This window comes from Suillus plorans (assembly GCF_016647745.1).
Source record: "Suillus plorans strain S12 chromosome Unknown HD556scaffold_14, whole genome shotgun sequence".
NCBI classification, from domain to species: Eukaryota; Fungi; Basidiomycota; class Agaricomycetes; order Boletales; family Suillaceae; genus Suillus; species Suillus plorans.
This window is the reverse complement of record NW_024537398.1, coordinates 590,257-603,536: the sequence shown is the minus strand read 5'-3', so window position 1 is coordinate 603,536 and position 13,280 is coordinate 590,257. Positions and strand designations below refer to the sequence as shown.

The following is a 13,280-nucleotide window of genomic DNA, read 5'->3' as shown; positions in this document are numbered from 1 at the left end:
GGTACTGATGCAAAGTCCTTTCATCATGTGGCAATCTGTAATTTAATAGGTCCGGTGCGAGAGCTGCAGCTCCTCAGACTAGTTGTGAATTGCTGCTGTCAATATTTGCTTGCATAATGAAAAATGTGAAGTTCACATTTGACAACCTGCTCGTTCAGTGCAACTCAGGGCACAAGACGCCTACGTGGCACAGATTTACCTATACTGACTAACCTGTGTGTCATAAGCTTCGGACGGAGTCCTGTGGCCACTTCACATCACATCCATCGTTAAGGTATTTTGTCAACCATGCTCTACCGGCGCTGATTGGAAGAGCGGACTCAACTTACGACACCGGAGGTTCTTGTTTCTGACGTCCTATCTTCATAGTCAAGGGTTTTAATGAATATTTGTAAGCCGCTGGTCTAGACCCCTTGTCGAACTAGATATTGCCAGACTGCCGTATTGAACAGAATATTGTGATGCTGCCCAATCTTCCGCTCAGCGATACGAAAGTCAAAAATTCTTGATCAAAACCGTAATCTGCAAACTAATACACAACAAATGCATTTGGTAGGCGGAGGAACTGTCGTAGGTGTTGGCATGTCAAAATACACATCAACCGAAAGCACAAACGCGAAAAAAAATCCGATTTGAATATGTATATATATTGTGCTCTGTCTAAGCAGGAACCGAGCATCTCACCGGAATGAGAGATACAGCAGATGCTAAAGCCAAACTGCGCGACTGTCAGGAAAATACACATCAGCCGATGGCACAAGCGCGACTGATTTGAATATATATATATGTGTGTGCTCTGTTTGAGCAAGGTCCGAGCATCTCACTGGAATGAGAGACATGGCAGATGCTAAAGCCAAACTGCGGGGCCGTCAGGTTAGTGCCTGTTCTAAATGAAACAGGAAAAGTCTTCTGACGGGAAGCATGGTGAAAATCAACTGGAAAACGCGTGGTTCTGGAATCGTCTGTGTAGAGAAAGACGAGTTATTCTTGAGAAAGACAACAAATGTTGACAACAATTATTCCTCCGTCCCGCTTGCAGGCTAGATACAATAAATCTAGTGTGGAAGAATGATTTTCCCCTTGGATGCCGAAGAGCAAGGTGACGGGGTTGCGAAGAGATGGTGGGGTATGCTTAGTATTGTCAATCAAAATCATTCATGCCTCAAATGGTGTTCCATCTTTGTAGCAGTACGCGCGACAATATGATTGCATCAAAGACAGCTATTGTAAATGGTATATACGACGATGAAACTGGATCCAGTTAATCAGAGTCGAAAGCGGCATCCTCCAGCGCCTTTCTCTGCTCTGCTAGTGCCGTGACGGACATCTGTGACACAACCTCTGGCGTCAGGTCCTCGTGATGATTTTTACCAAAAATCTTTCTAGACAGTAGCGTTAGATAACTGATAAAAACCCGAAAAGACAGTCAATACCTGGTCCACCATTCCAGGAGATGGTTCACCCGCTGTTGTGTGATGGGGCCAGGGACGTTCTCGAAAAAGTCCACGATGTTGCTCCAGAATACTTCGTAGTCAAAGTCGCCGTCAACAGTACGCCAAGATGAGATGTTGGATAGTGCGAAACGAACCTGTCAGACACACATTGTATAGACGTGGATGTACATAATAAGATTGACTCACTTGGCAGACAACATACGCCAGGGAGCGAGGAGTGACTTTCCTCATGTTGATTATGGAGGCCACACAAGTTTTGACCTTGACTTGGTTTAGTTGTCGCCGGGCGCGCCTGTTATTTTCAAGTATGTCAGCTCCGTCGCCATCTCTATCAGCCTCTCTTGCTGAGGATGGAGATGTAAACACAGCCTTGAAGGCCTAACACAATAACGATGAACATAGTCATCGTGAAATAAGACCGGAGGCAACTAACCTGAACAAGAATCTTGGACTTGAAGAGGCCTTGCTCCAAGTTGTCAAGTTTGACTGCGTAATTCTCGTACAAGAACAACGGCCAAGAATTTTCTGATACGATATAATCCGACGTTCTGTCGCGGATACCAGCCTTCACACTGGGCAACCATGAGGGTCATATAATAGTTGACGAAGGCCAATGCTCACCGGTTATCATCCCAATCCCACTCAGAAGGACACAGTAACTTCCCGCAAACGTCGTGGACGAAGCCACGGGCATGCTTGTCATCAGACTTGAGTAGAGAGGGTGGATGAAAGTCTTGATTGATCCAAGTGGCAACGAGGTCCTTGAGAGTGGAGGTGTCGTCACCGCGCGCAGCATCTGCTCCTCTCTTAAGCTATGACGCCATCAGTATGTTGAAGAGAAAGTTTGAAATTAAGAGCTTAGACCTGTTTCAGCATGTCTTGGCAGTCATCCACGTCAAGTTGCCCAAGCCTTTCATGCAGCCACGGCAGGACCTGCGCGACTATGATATAACCACGCTGCAAGCGATCGTGTCTGATTCATACTGTCAGGTTTGGTATAGAAAAAAAAAGGCAACGACATACTCTGGGGTGGCGCCCTCCGAGCCCTCCTCGTACCTCCGATCATTTTCGGCAATCAGGTCCTCCAAGTTGGTGTAAAGGACGCCCATGCGGCGAATCGCCCTGCCTTGAGAAACATAAAAGGTTGTTTTTCTGCGAGGTTCGATGAACAAACGACATGACCGGAGTGCGAGACGACAAACCTCTGCTTCCCTCTTCTTTCTTGCTTCATATTTTCCAATTCGTCTTCCAACGCAGCAATACGATGCTTAGCCCTCGCCTCTGCGGAGGTAGGGACTACCCCAGAGATGTCTGGAAGCGCGAGGGTGTATGACTCGTTACGATGGTCAGCCCCTGATGCAGACATAGTAGAAGTAAGAGAATTAAGGTGAGGTGTAGCACAATAAGAAAAATAAAGAGCACGAGTGACAAATAGAGAGAATGGGGGAGATGGATGAAGAGAAGATGCAAGCGAGAAAACTCACTTGCGCTATTAAATACCGCTAAATGTCAAGATATATAGGGCAATGCCGAATGAGGATGTGTGAACTGCGACGATTTCGACCTTAGTAAGCAGCCTCGCCTCTGGGGAAAAAAATGGCACCATTTATGTGTACTAGGTCGAGTCTCAGGCCGGAGATGAGTCTATTGAGACGCGTGCTCGTCCTATACTGAATCTTGTCAGTGGTGCACGAATTTTTCATAGATTTCGTTGGTGCCGCATATGTTGCCTGGTGCGCTGTCATAATCGGTAACCTGGGCTTCTGGCACAAGGATAGGCTGCGGGGGCGGGATACCACCGCGTTTGGTGCGTCTTCCTTCTCTCTCACCGCTACGCTCTCGGTCGCGGGCTTGCATCCGTTTCATATCGTCATCGGGGTACTCTCTATACACATCACGAAGGTCACACCCGTCCTTCGAGCGTTTTCCAAGGGAGTGTCGCGGCGTGCCGTTCCGTGACCCTCCCTCCCGGCGTATATTAAATTAGACGGTGTGTCACCATCACGTCTGCCAGTACCCCCACCTGCAAAAGATTCCTCGTAGAAAGAACAGAAACCTAGTAGTACACGGTAGAGATCAAGTATCAGAGACGGGCAATATATTTGATGAACAAAATACGCACTGTCGACAATGCTGACAATTCCACACAATCTGCTGCCCATGGGCAAGCTTGGAGATGAGCGGGTGGGCTCGAAATCAGAATCGGTTACGAAGACTTCGTGCGCATTGGCTGATCAGTGAAGTCATCAGGCTGTGCCATTCTGCGAGACAGAGAAAAATGGATGCACGCGCAAGCACTTTCTGAATCGCATGAGTGTGCTAGTGGGGAGGATGACATATGTAACTGTGTAGCACATCACAGAATGCAATGCACGGAGATAGGTGTTAGCAGAAGAAACATATAGGCAGACGGGGATACTCACCGTATGTGCTCCCTTCGCAAACACTCCAAGAAGTGAAATAAGGCTGGCATTATGCGGAAGGGTCTCTAGGGAAAGGTCTACGAGTGAAAGGGCATCAATACGGGCGTAGAGGATGAGGAAAAAGCAAAATATATGGACGCCAACATAAATTGTCGCGTAGGATAAGATAAACAAGTCATAAAACACGTCACAAACCTGATTGTTCAACACATGATGCTAAAAAGGCACAGGTTCACGTCCTTCTCGTGCAGCACTCGAAATCTGATCGGCATGGGAGTTAACACAAAGTCAATGAGTTCAGGTGACAGTTTAAAAGCAGGATGGAGTCAGGCGCTAGGTATGATGGCAGAATGATAAGAAGTTAAGACATTGTTCAATAAGCCGGGACCGCGGGATGACGACTCATGTGGTGCATGACTTAGATGAAAACTGCACACTGCTCCCGTTAGGTGTTGTTTGCATGTGCGAACCATTTCAGGCATAGCCGCATAGGTTGCACGTGATTGGCGTGACGCGCGTCAACGCGTCGACGCGTCAACCCCAGATCAGTAAAACAAAGTCTTCGTGAAATCATGAACGCGGTTACAAGTACAGTAATGAGGTGTGATGAGCTAATATCCGGACCCGTACGAAATGGAAAGAGATTGTATCGTAGCGTATTTGACAGGTAGTAGCTTGCAATGGACGATGTAAGCATGTGAGCAAAAATTTCCTTCAACAGAACGGCTTCCTCAACGATCAACCCGAAGCAACGCTAAGCCTTCACACGCTTGCTGCGGTGTTTGCATGTACACTTAAACCCCGCAAGGTCTTGAGCGAGGCTGTCTTGAGAAGAGATAGTAGCCGATACTTCCGAGTCCGAGGAGCTGCACTCCGACTCAGTAGGCTCGTAGGATTCGTCGTGCGAGCGTTTGACGCCTTTGAAGACTTCATCATGCCAGAGATCATAGCGCTGATGTGTGGTGAGATCAGCTGCTTTCATCACGTTCTTGGCACCAAGGCGCCATACAATGGGCTGCCTGACTTCAGCATTTTCTAACTCGGAGCAATCAACTTCATCGCTCAGCTCCCGTGAGAAGGAGACTAGACAATCTCTGATCTTGCGCACACCTCTCTCGAGCATGGCCGTTACAGCGTCCATGTTCAAGTTGGGGGCCAAAGTCTGCAAAATTGTTATATAGATTCACGACACAACCATCGATGTGACTTACCCCGTGAGCCATGAACTGAGGATCATGATTACGAACATCGATCCGATCTTGGTGATCACCCTTCACCCATACGAAGTATTCAACGGACTGGATGTGGCACCAGTCATGCTCACCGACCCTGATAGGTGTGTCGAAAGATCGTGGCATTGTGCGTTGGCTAATGAATTCGTCGAGAGAGAGAGATTGAGGGTCATCTTCCCCGTTGCGTAACTCCTTCGATGCGATTGAATCGGGATTGGGACAGGCGTAATGTATGCCTTCGTGCACGAGAACTATGATGGCTAAAACTGCGTCCGGATGCGCTTCAATTTCATCTTCCATCCTTTTGAAGACACTATCCCTATTCTGCGAGAATGCGCACTCCCCGATAGCGGGAACCAGGACCACCGATGGTGTATCATCAACCGCAGAGATGGTGATGGTCATATCTGGGTTCACGATCTTACCACCCCCAATCTTCAATGGATAGTTCATGCTTATCGTCATTTCAACTAACTCGGGATCATACGGAAGTTGAGCTATTGCCAGTGTGAGGTGACATTTGAGATAATCGAAAGAAGCTTCGTGCAGAAAGCTAGGCATGTTGACGGACAAGATGTGCTTGTCGTAGTCGTAAGCAAGCCTGTACTACTTTAGCAATCCTCGAAATAGACAGATTTGTTAACCCTTACCTCGGCTTCGTCAAAATTCGGCCCGCTTCTCCTGCCTCGTGTATTAACCTAAATTCTGCTGGTCTCACGCCATGGAATTCCTGTTAGTAAGCACATCAGCGGCTGTATTCAGTGACTCAGACGACTTCCAAGTTACCTTGTGGCCTTCATCAGCAGTCAGGTCAGCCATATAGTCCAATATCCTCTTCACATCTTCAACCCAGTAAGAATTCTATCCGATAAATGCTTAAATTCTCGAAACTTACTTGGGGTAAGAACTTCGGAACGCAGAGACTTCTTGGGAACATCGCCACACAAAACATCTGTCGCTATGGTAGGGACGCTCTCTACTGGCTTGGTCTGCCCTACCGCTTCTGCACGCAGGGGTGTTTTAGCGGATGCTGCTTTTTCGGCTCTGTTTGGTCGAGGTAGACTTGAGGCATGTAATTTCTGGTGCTTGGGCTTCTGATCTGACTCTGTGAGCGCTGGTGTTGTCAATGGACTTGTAGATATCGATCTGGCCTCATAGCACTGGTATGTTTTGGGTACAAAAGTGGTGTAGAAGGAACAGTGGTCCACTTGAGTTACTATTGTAGACATGGCTGTTGGATGTCAAGTGTCGTTGGGTGCTGAGCGCTGAGCAATGCCTTTGTGTGAAATGTAAGATCAAACGTGGAAGCTCCGGAGATAACTTGAGTCTTGAGATTACAAATGATAATGATAAATCGGGTAGTGGGAACAACAAATGCCATCATCATCAGCTGCTGTAGTACTTACTTGCAGTAGCCTAGCTAGTCGTCGATATCTCATCTCTCCCTCCTCGACCCCTTTCCAATGTACCCTTGGTGAGTATATAGAGTATAATACCCCTGGCCATACACTCGATTATGTATAGCGCCTGGTGTGTACCACATGTTCGCTACCCTTCTATTTTGCTTCTATGACACTACTAAATTCGCTAGAGAGTACCGCAAGTTAGATTCATAATTATCAGTATTGACTCCACATTGTATAAGTACTATTACATGTTATCTGAGATCTGAGCCTTTCAGATAGTGAAATCGTGGCATAGATCACCTCATGCTACACCATGCCGCCACCCACACAATAACTGCTTCTCAGCGGGGACTTTCATCTTACCAACATCGTGTAATACCTTCAGCCACATCCCGGCGTGAACGGCGCCAATCATTCATCTCTGCAAGTCATGGTGTATATCCCTGACAGCCTGGCCTTAACCACATTCGACATCCGGATCCTCCTGTCGCCTTATCTCCTGCTACATTTTCAAAATAAATAAATCCACGATCAGCGCAGCTCACCACCATGTAGAAGCAAAGGTTTAATATCTCCAACAAGATACATCAGACATTTATTATTAGCACCAGGGCCGGCAGCCAGCAGTAGCCTTCCAGTCACATTACACAGCTAGTGAGGGAGAGGTACTTGAAGCTCGAGCTATAGAACCAGAACTCTGCCTCAAAATCGAAAAAGATCCATTCGCACTCGCAGTTTTCTTCCAGTGACTCTTCGCATGTCTGCGTCATATCTATAGTCGTGACTTCCAGTTCGTGCAGCGTTCGACAGTTCTGGAGATTTGTACTTGTTCGGATGCTGAGCGCGAACGGCTGGGTTTGATTTAGGATAGATGTGCTGTGTTAGATATGATATGATAGGAATGAGTGGATGAAGTTGTACCTCTTTTTTTATATTTTTTGTCTAGTAGGTGTTCTTTGAGTTTCCCGGCGCGTGGAGGGGCAGGAGGAAGGACGCTGTGGGAGGTTTGGGCATTTCACCTTGGGGGTCTTCTGGTATCGGGTGTTTGAAGGATGAAGAAGGAGACGCTGGAGTTTCGATAGCGTGCTAAGGTGAGTGAGACGGTCACGGTAGATCGGGGAAATGGTCACACATCTTGAAATCTCCTTCGGCATGATGTTGGTTTACGGGTCCATCCTTGGCTTTTGAGCTTAAAGCTCGACAGTGGCCGTCTTCAAGGACTGACTCGACTTTGAGATGGAAATGGTGTGGTGTGGGTCGTCGCTATGTGACATGGAGAGGCGCTGATTTCTCACGGAGATTGAATTGAGTCCGTAATTCAAGTTCGCCGCATTGTCACAGTAGTGACCTCATGATGTTCTCGTAGTCTTTTGTATTGTCCTCACTGTCATTTTTACTGGTTTTACAGTATCATCATAGGTTGTAGTACTACGTGGCAGTATGCATGTTTCAGTTGATTTCTACTCGATCAATGCTAGTTTTCGTATCTAGTAGTACGCCCAGGTTCGAGCCCCAGCCTGAGAGAGGTGAAGAACGGACCTCCAAGTCGCTGGCGCTCTCTGGCTCTCGCGACCTTTCACTGAAGCACCCTGTACCTACATAATGATTCATCATCATCGTGATTGTGCGGCGATTAAAAAATCGGTATCAGTGGTGTGGGAGATTTGATCAAGTCCTTGAGCCGGGCCCCTGGGATCATCATGATACCGATGGTTGAAGTCAGCAAAAAAACCAACCACCAGGAATTATTAATTACTACTCGTGCGCGACTACATCAGGCACTGTGCCGCATCCTCGATGTCTTAATGTTCGGGTCTATATCGACACGACTCTCAGACTGTAGCTGTTCGCAGGTTTTAATTCAAGCATCTCGAAGACTACTATCAGTCTATCACTACTAGTAGTACACGAACTTCAAGTGACATACAACATCGGGTCCGGGACAGCTTCTGCTTGTGCGGGCATGAGCGTAGCATCAACCCCTGTGAGTCAACTCGAAAGCTATGGTGCTGTTACTAATCTGTACGGTTTTAGTTCTGAACCCTGCAAGAATCAATACCCCGTGCAGCAGCGAGCAGCACTAATATGCCGTTTCAGGCTCCAGCCGAAGGTTCGGTACATGGGTAAGCGTCCTCGAGTCTGGAGGCCCTGTGAAGCTTCAGATTTGTACCCCATTTAATTCGACCATGCTGCTCTAATATCTTGATAATATGTAATAGGCACCTTGAGGTGAGTTTAAATGCCCTTTTAGATTGAAGTTCTGCCAACCCTCAAACTCATTGTCACAGTTCCCCCTGCAAAGCGGCTGGACCGTCCTGTAGCCGTTTGCACAGCGCTTGCATCAATAGTATTCATGCCCCCAGGTAAGTTCTTCCTCATTGTGATGGGCAGTCCAGACGCTGACGACTTCAACAGTACGCACGCAGGGTGACCCCTTCGTTCACTGGAAGGTGGATATCGAACGCGCAGAAGCGGCTAAGGCTTCCCGGCAACAAAGGCAAAAATATGTTACCAGCGCCATGACTACCATGGCCTCTACTATTAGTGCTGCCCCAGAGAACGGGAGTCACACATTAGAAGGCCTTGTCAGCACGTTCCACCACTACGTCCCCCCCACGGTCCCCACGACAGGTCAAGTCTCTTTTCCTCTTCCTCAGCCTTACGTCCAATTGTCTTCCTTCCAGGCGCCTTGGCAAGCGCCTCTCACCCTGCTGCCCTTTCAACCACCACTCGCTCCGCCATTGTCACCATCACCCCAATCACTTCCATCGCCATTATCACCCATACCGTCCCCATCGCCCATACTGCCCCCATCGCCCATACTGCTCCCATACGAGTCACCCCCATCGCCCATACTGTCCCCATCACCCTCATGGCCCATACTGCCCCCACCGCCTCCATCTTCTCCATATCGGACCATGTGGCAAGATCCAGAGACAACACCAGCGCGCTTAGGGTCAGCCGCCATCTGGCAGTGGGCACCCGAGCCAGCCTTGGGTAGCGAATTTGACTTGGAAGAGTTGATAGCAAAGTTGAATCTTGTGTGGGACGGGCAGAATCAGACATTCTGGGAGCAATTTACTCAAGATGTAGTAGAAGAGTGAAGCCTGTCATCATGTTGTCGTCGTTTATTGCTAGTAGTACCACTTAGGACGGTTGGATTGGAAGTTCAGTCAGTGTTCGGGAGCTTGATTTGCGTACCGGCTGATCCGCAGCATGCATGCTCGTAAAGGGAAATGCCAGATATATCAGGGGGGGCACGTGATAAGCACTCGCACTTCAGAGCACGAACAAATTATGTAAGACTCAGACAGAATTCAATAACTCGGTGACATGAGCTTACATGAATCGATATTCGAAACCACACAAATAACTGACAAGTATAGCAACAATTCTGAAATCCAATACCTCCATATGACCAGGAAAATGCTTGATCGCCTCCTCCGTCAAGTCCAACTAGAACTTCTCCTAGATCTGCTCATGCACGTGGAGCGCTTGATGTTGTTCGTGTGCACCATGAACGCTACCGAGTTGACTTAGCGCTTTTGCGAAGGATCGTAAATATGATAAAACAGTAGACACTACCCTGTTCCGGATTATCAGCTCTCTAATAGTTCAAGAGCGTCCCATTCTCACCGATAGTTGTTGCAATAGTCTTGCTGGGGATAGAGTGTACCATACCCTGCAACGGCCCAGTCGCCAGCGAATGAACTTCAGATACAAATACTCCCTCCTGAGAAACTGATCCACGAGTGTGAACAACTGGAGGACAAACTGGTCCTGGTGCGCGTCATCACCATCTTTGAAAATGACAAGACATCCTGTCGTCAGAACACTGGAAATATATAAAAAAGGAGTACGGACTTGAGTAGAGACTCGACTTGAAGACGGAAGACTTTTCAGCGTCGATAACCATAATGTCCATGTGTGCATTGAGCGGCAGAGACAGAGGAGGGATGTTGACGAGCCCGTTCTTAGAGTCATTGATGAAAGAGAGGTCGTGGTTCTTTAGAAACGTGCAGCTCCTTCAAGTTAGTTTGAAAAAGCCCTGGCATTTAGATCAATACAAGGAGGCTACATATCAGAGAAAAACACATGAAGATCGTGCACCGTGAATCCTCAGTTCTGGGTTCCCAAGTAGCTCTGAAACAGACGGGTGTAATATTGGTCCCTCTAACTTCTGAGAACTAGTGTTGTGTGGCCTGCAAAATGAGTAATAGTATGTACACAGGGAAGTGACAGGAACAACTGAGGTATAATGAGAGAAATGGAGTGACTATATGTACTGATACATGTGATATGAGTCAAAAAGGAAAGTGCTATGGTAAATGATGACAATGACAAAGGAGAACTTCAACACACCCCCACAACAACACATTGTTGCAATCATGGTGACCCAAGGGAGAGACCCGCTTGATGACAAAGGAAGAGAGGTCGGGGAAGACACTTGGTGAAAATGTCAGTGACATTTTTGTGAGTCGACAACCACTCTGGCTTGAACATGCCTTCCTCAATGTGTGCACGGATAAAATGGAAACAAAGGCTGATATGCTTGGTGCGATTATGATTAGTGGCCTCTTTGGAGAGAGCAATGGCTCCAGCGTTGTCTGTGAAGAGGCGAAGAGGAAGGGAGAGTGGGATGCACAGACATTCAAAGAAAGATGCAAGCCAAAGGCCATCTTGAATTGCAGCCATGAGCGCCATGTACTCAGCCTCAGTTGAGGATAGTGCATGGGTTAGCTGCTTCTTCGATGAGTGGAACACAGGTCCTCTGTTGAAGAACCAGACATACCCCGATATGGAGATACGATCTTTGGGGGTATTGGCCCAATTGGAGTCGCTGAATCTGTGAAGTTCAGGAAGTGCTGTAGCACCCCCATAATGAACATGTAGGCTGACAGTACCAGACAGGAAACAAAGGACGTGTTTGGCCACAGTGTAGTGGTGGGGCTCTGGACAACTGTTGTGTTGCACCAGCTTCATGACTGCAATGGTGACATCGGGACACATGTACATCATGAGGTAGAGCAATTCACTGATGAGTTTGCGATACTCGGAGAGAAGGTTCTCAATGTGAGGGTGTGTGTCAGTGTCACATCCAAATGGAAAGTGTGAGTCCATGGGGAGGGTTACTGGGTTACAGCCGGTCATGCCATGTTCGTTGAGTAGATAGTTAATATAGTTGGTTTGATGTATCCACAACTTGCAGGTGGTATGGTTGCACTTGAATTGAATGTTGAGGTGTTTGGATACCAGACCAAGATCAGTGATGCCAAAATGTTGCGCTATCTGACCCTTAATCCACATGAGGAATGGATGATGGCTCACAGCTGCAAGGCCATCATCAACATGCCAGGCAATGATGCAAATGATGTGTTCCCTCTCTCCATTGACGTGATCCATAGATAAAAATGGTGTAGTCAGCCTCAATGCGAAGGAAGCCTAACTGAGTTAGAACTTCGCGTAAAAGTTCATACCAGTTGTAGGCGGCTTGTTTGAGTCCGATAATAGGTGACAGACAAGGAGGCTGATGCTGGGCTCGACACATTCAAATCCATGGGGCTGTCACATGTAGACATCCTCTGTCAATTTCCCCCACAAGAACACACATTTCATGTCAAACACATCGAGTTCCCAATTGTTAAGGGCAGCAAGTGCTGAGAGCACTCGAATTGAAGCTGGTTTGGCAACAGGTGCAAACATCTTCCCAAAATTGATCCCCAGCTAGTGATATAAGGGGTATGGGTAACCCATGGGTTTTTGGAGGGTTTTTTAGAGGGTATGGGTAGGGGTACAGGAATTTGAACCTGTGAGAAACCCATACCTGCAGCTATGTACCCATGTACCCTCAAAATTTGTAACTCAATTTATAATAAGGCAATTAAATCACATCTTTGTTCAACCTTTACCATGGCAGGTACTACAAAAGCTAAGAATAAAGCTCCTGGCAAAGTCAAGCATACAAAAAAATTTACACAAACCCTCTTGCAATCTCACAAGAAATCCATAGCAACTCGCAAAGTCTCTACCTTTGCATCTAGAGCTTTGACACCATCCCCCACTGGAGGATTTTCACAAAGGGCAACAGTTCAAGACTCCAATGATGATAACGATGATGATGAACCAAGTCACATTGGGGGCAGTCTCAATGCTAATAGAGATGTAACAATGGAGGCTGTGGTGGAGGACAGTAAAGAAGAGTTGGCGGCTGAGGATGAAGACAGTGAAATAAGTGAATCTAGTCCTCAGCGCTGTATTATATGATGCTGACGGTTGACAGGATGACTTTTGAATGACTGGACAGCACCGGTTTATGTATCCTTCAGGTCCACCCCTACCATTGAGTACATCAACAACTGCCGATGTCACTCGTTCCAATGTGCAGCAACAAACTGTAAGTACAAAACACGGGAGGTGAGGAGATATCTTGATACTGGGGATGCAAAGTCCATGGGAAATATGCATAAACACACAAAGAAATGCTGGGGTGCTGTTAAGACCGTGCACAAAGGGTAGGACTGATTCCAAGGGGCTTGGCTTCAGCTCGTGCGCTGCGCCCCTTACCCGAGTATGTGCCCTTAACTTCAGAATGAAGTCCGGAGAAAGTCCAGTGAAGTCCGAAGGACCTCCGGAGAAGCGTGGGAAACTTCGGAAGGACTTTCCGGACGAGTGTGAGAAACTTCCGGATGAGTGCGGGAAAGTTCCGGAGGAACTTCCGGAAATTATGATGGAGTTTCGTCCTGACAGGGATATGTATAATGGCTA

General features: G+C 47.4%; 4 protein-coding genes across 4 annotated transcripts; 2 read left to right on the top strand and 2 right to left on the bottom strand.

Annotated features, from left to right (window-relative positions):
- Window positions 1–1,261: 1,261 nt before the first annotated feature.
- Window positions 1,262–2,820, bottom strand: HD556DRAFT_1440575 (uncharacterized protein; the record flags this gene model as incomplete). The annotated part of the gene is made up of 8 exons (XM_041306135.1): window positions 1,262–1,382; window positions 1,434–1,588; window positions 1,641–1,832; window positions 1,888–2,026; window positions 2,076–2,266; window positions 2,319–2,427; window positions 2,478–2,606; window positions 2,657–2,820. 8 exons carry the CDS (start codon window positions 2,818–2,820, stop codon window positions 1,262–1,264), a joined length of 1,200 nt encoding a protein of 399 aa, XP_041163045.1.
- Window positions 2,821–4,631: 1,811 nt separating this feature from the next.
- On the bottom strand, window positions 4,632–6,338 carry HD556DRAFT_1440574 (uncharacterized protein; the record flags this gene model as incomplete). Its single annotated transcript, XM_041306134.1, has 5 exons — window positions 4,632–5,039; window positions 5,089–5,710; window positions 5,760–5,839; window positions 5,896–5,951; window positions 6,005–6,338. 5 exons carry the CDS (start codon window positions 6,336–6,338, stop codon window positions 4,632–4,634), a joined length of 1,500 nt encoding a protein of 499 aa, XP_041163044.1.
- Window positions 6,339–8,600: 2,262 nt separating this feature from the next.
- Window positions 8,601–9,619, top strand: HD556DRAFT_1306258 (uncharacterized protein; the record flags this gene model as incomplete). Its single annotated transcript, XM_041299889.1, has 4 exons — window positions 8,601–8,638; window positions 8,735–8,744; window positions 8,767–8,878; window positions 8,931–9,619. The coding sequence occupies 4 exons, from the start codon at window positions 8,601–8,603 to the stop codon at window positions 9,617–9,619; spliced, it is 849 nt and encodes a 282-aa protein (XP_041163043.1).
- A 3,193-nt stretch (window positions 9,620–12,812) lies between these two features.
- Window positions 12,813–13,004, top strand: HD556DRAFT_1213571 (uncharacterized protein; the record flags this gene model as incomplete). The annotated part of the gene is made up of 1 exon (XM_041296619.1): window positions 12,813–13,004. A coding segment is annotated over one exon (192 nt), but the record flags the coding sequence as incomplete, so codon positions are not given.
- Between the last annotated feature and the right edge of the window lie 276 nt (window positions 13,005–13,280).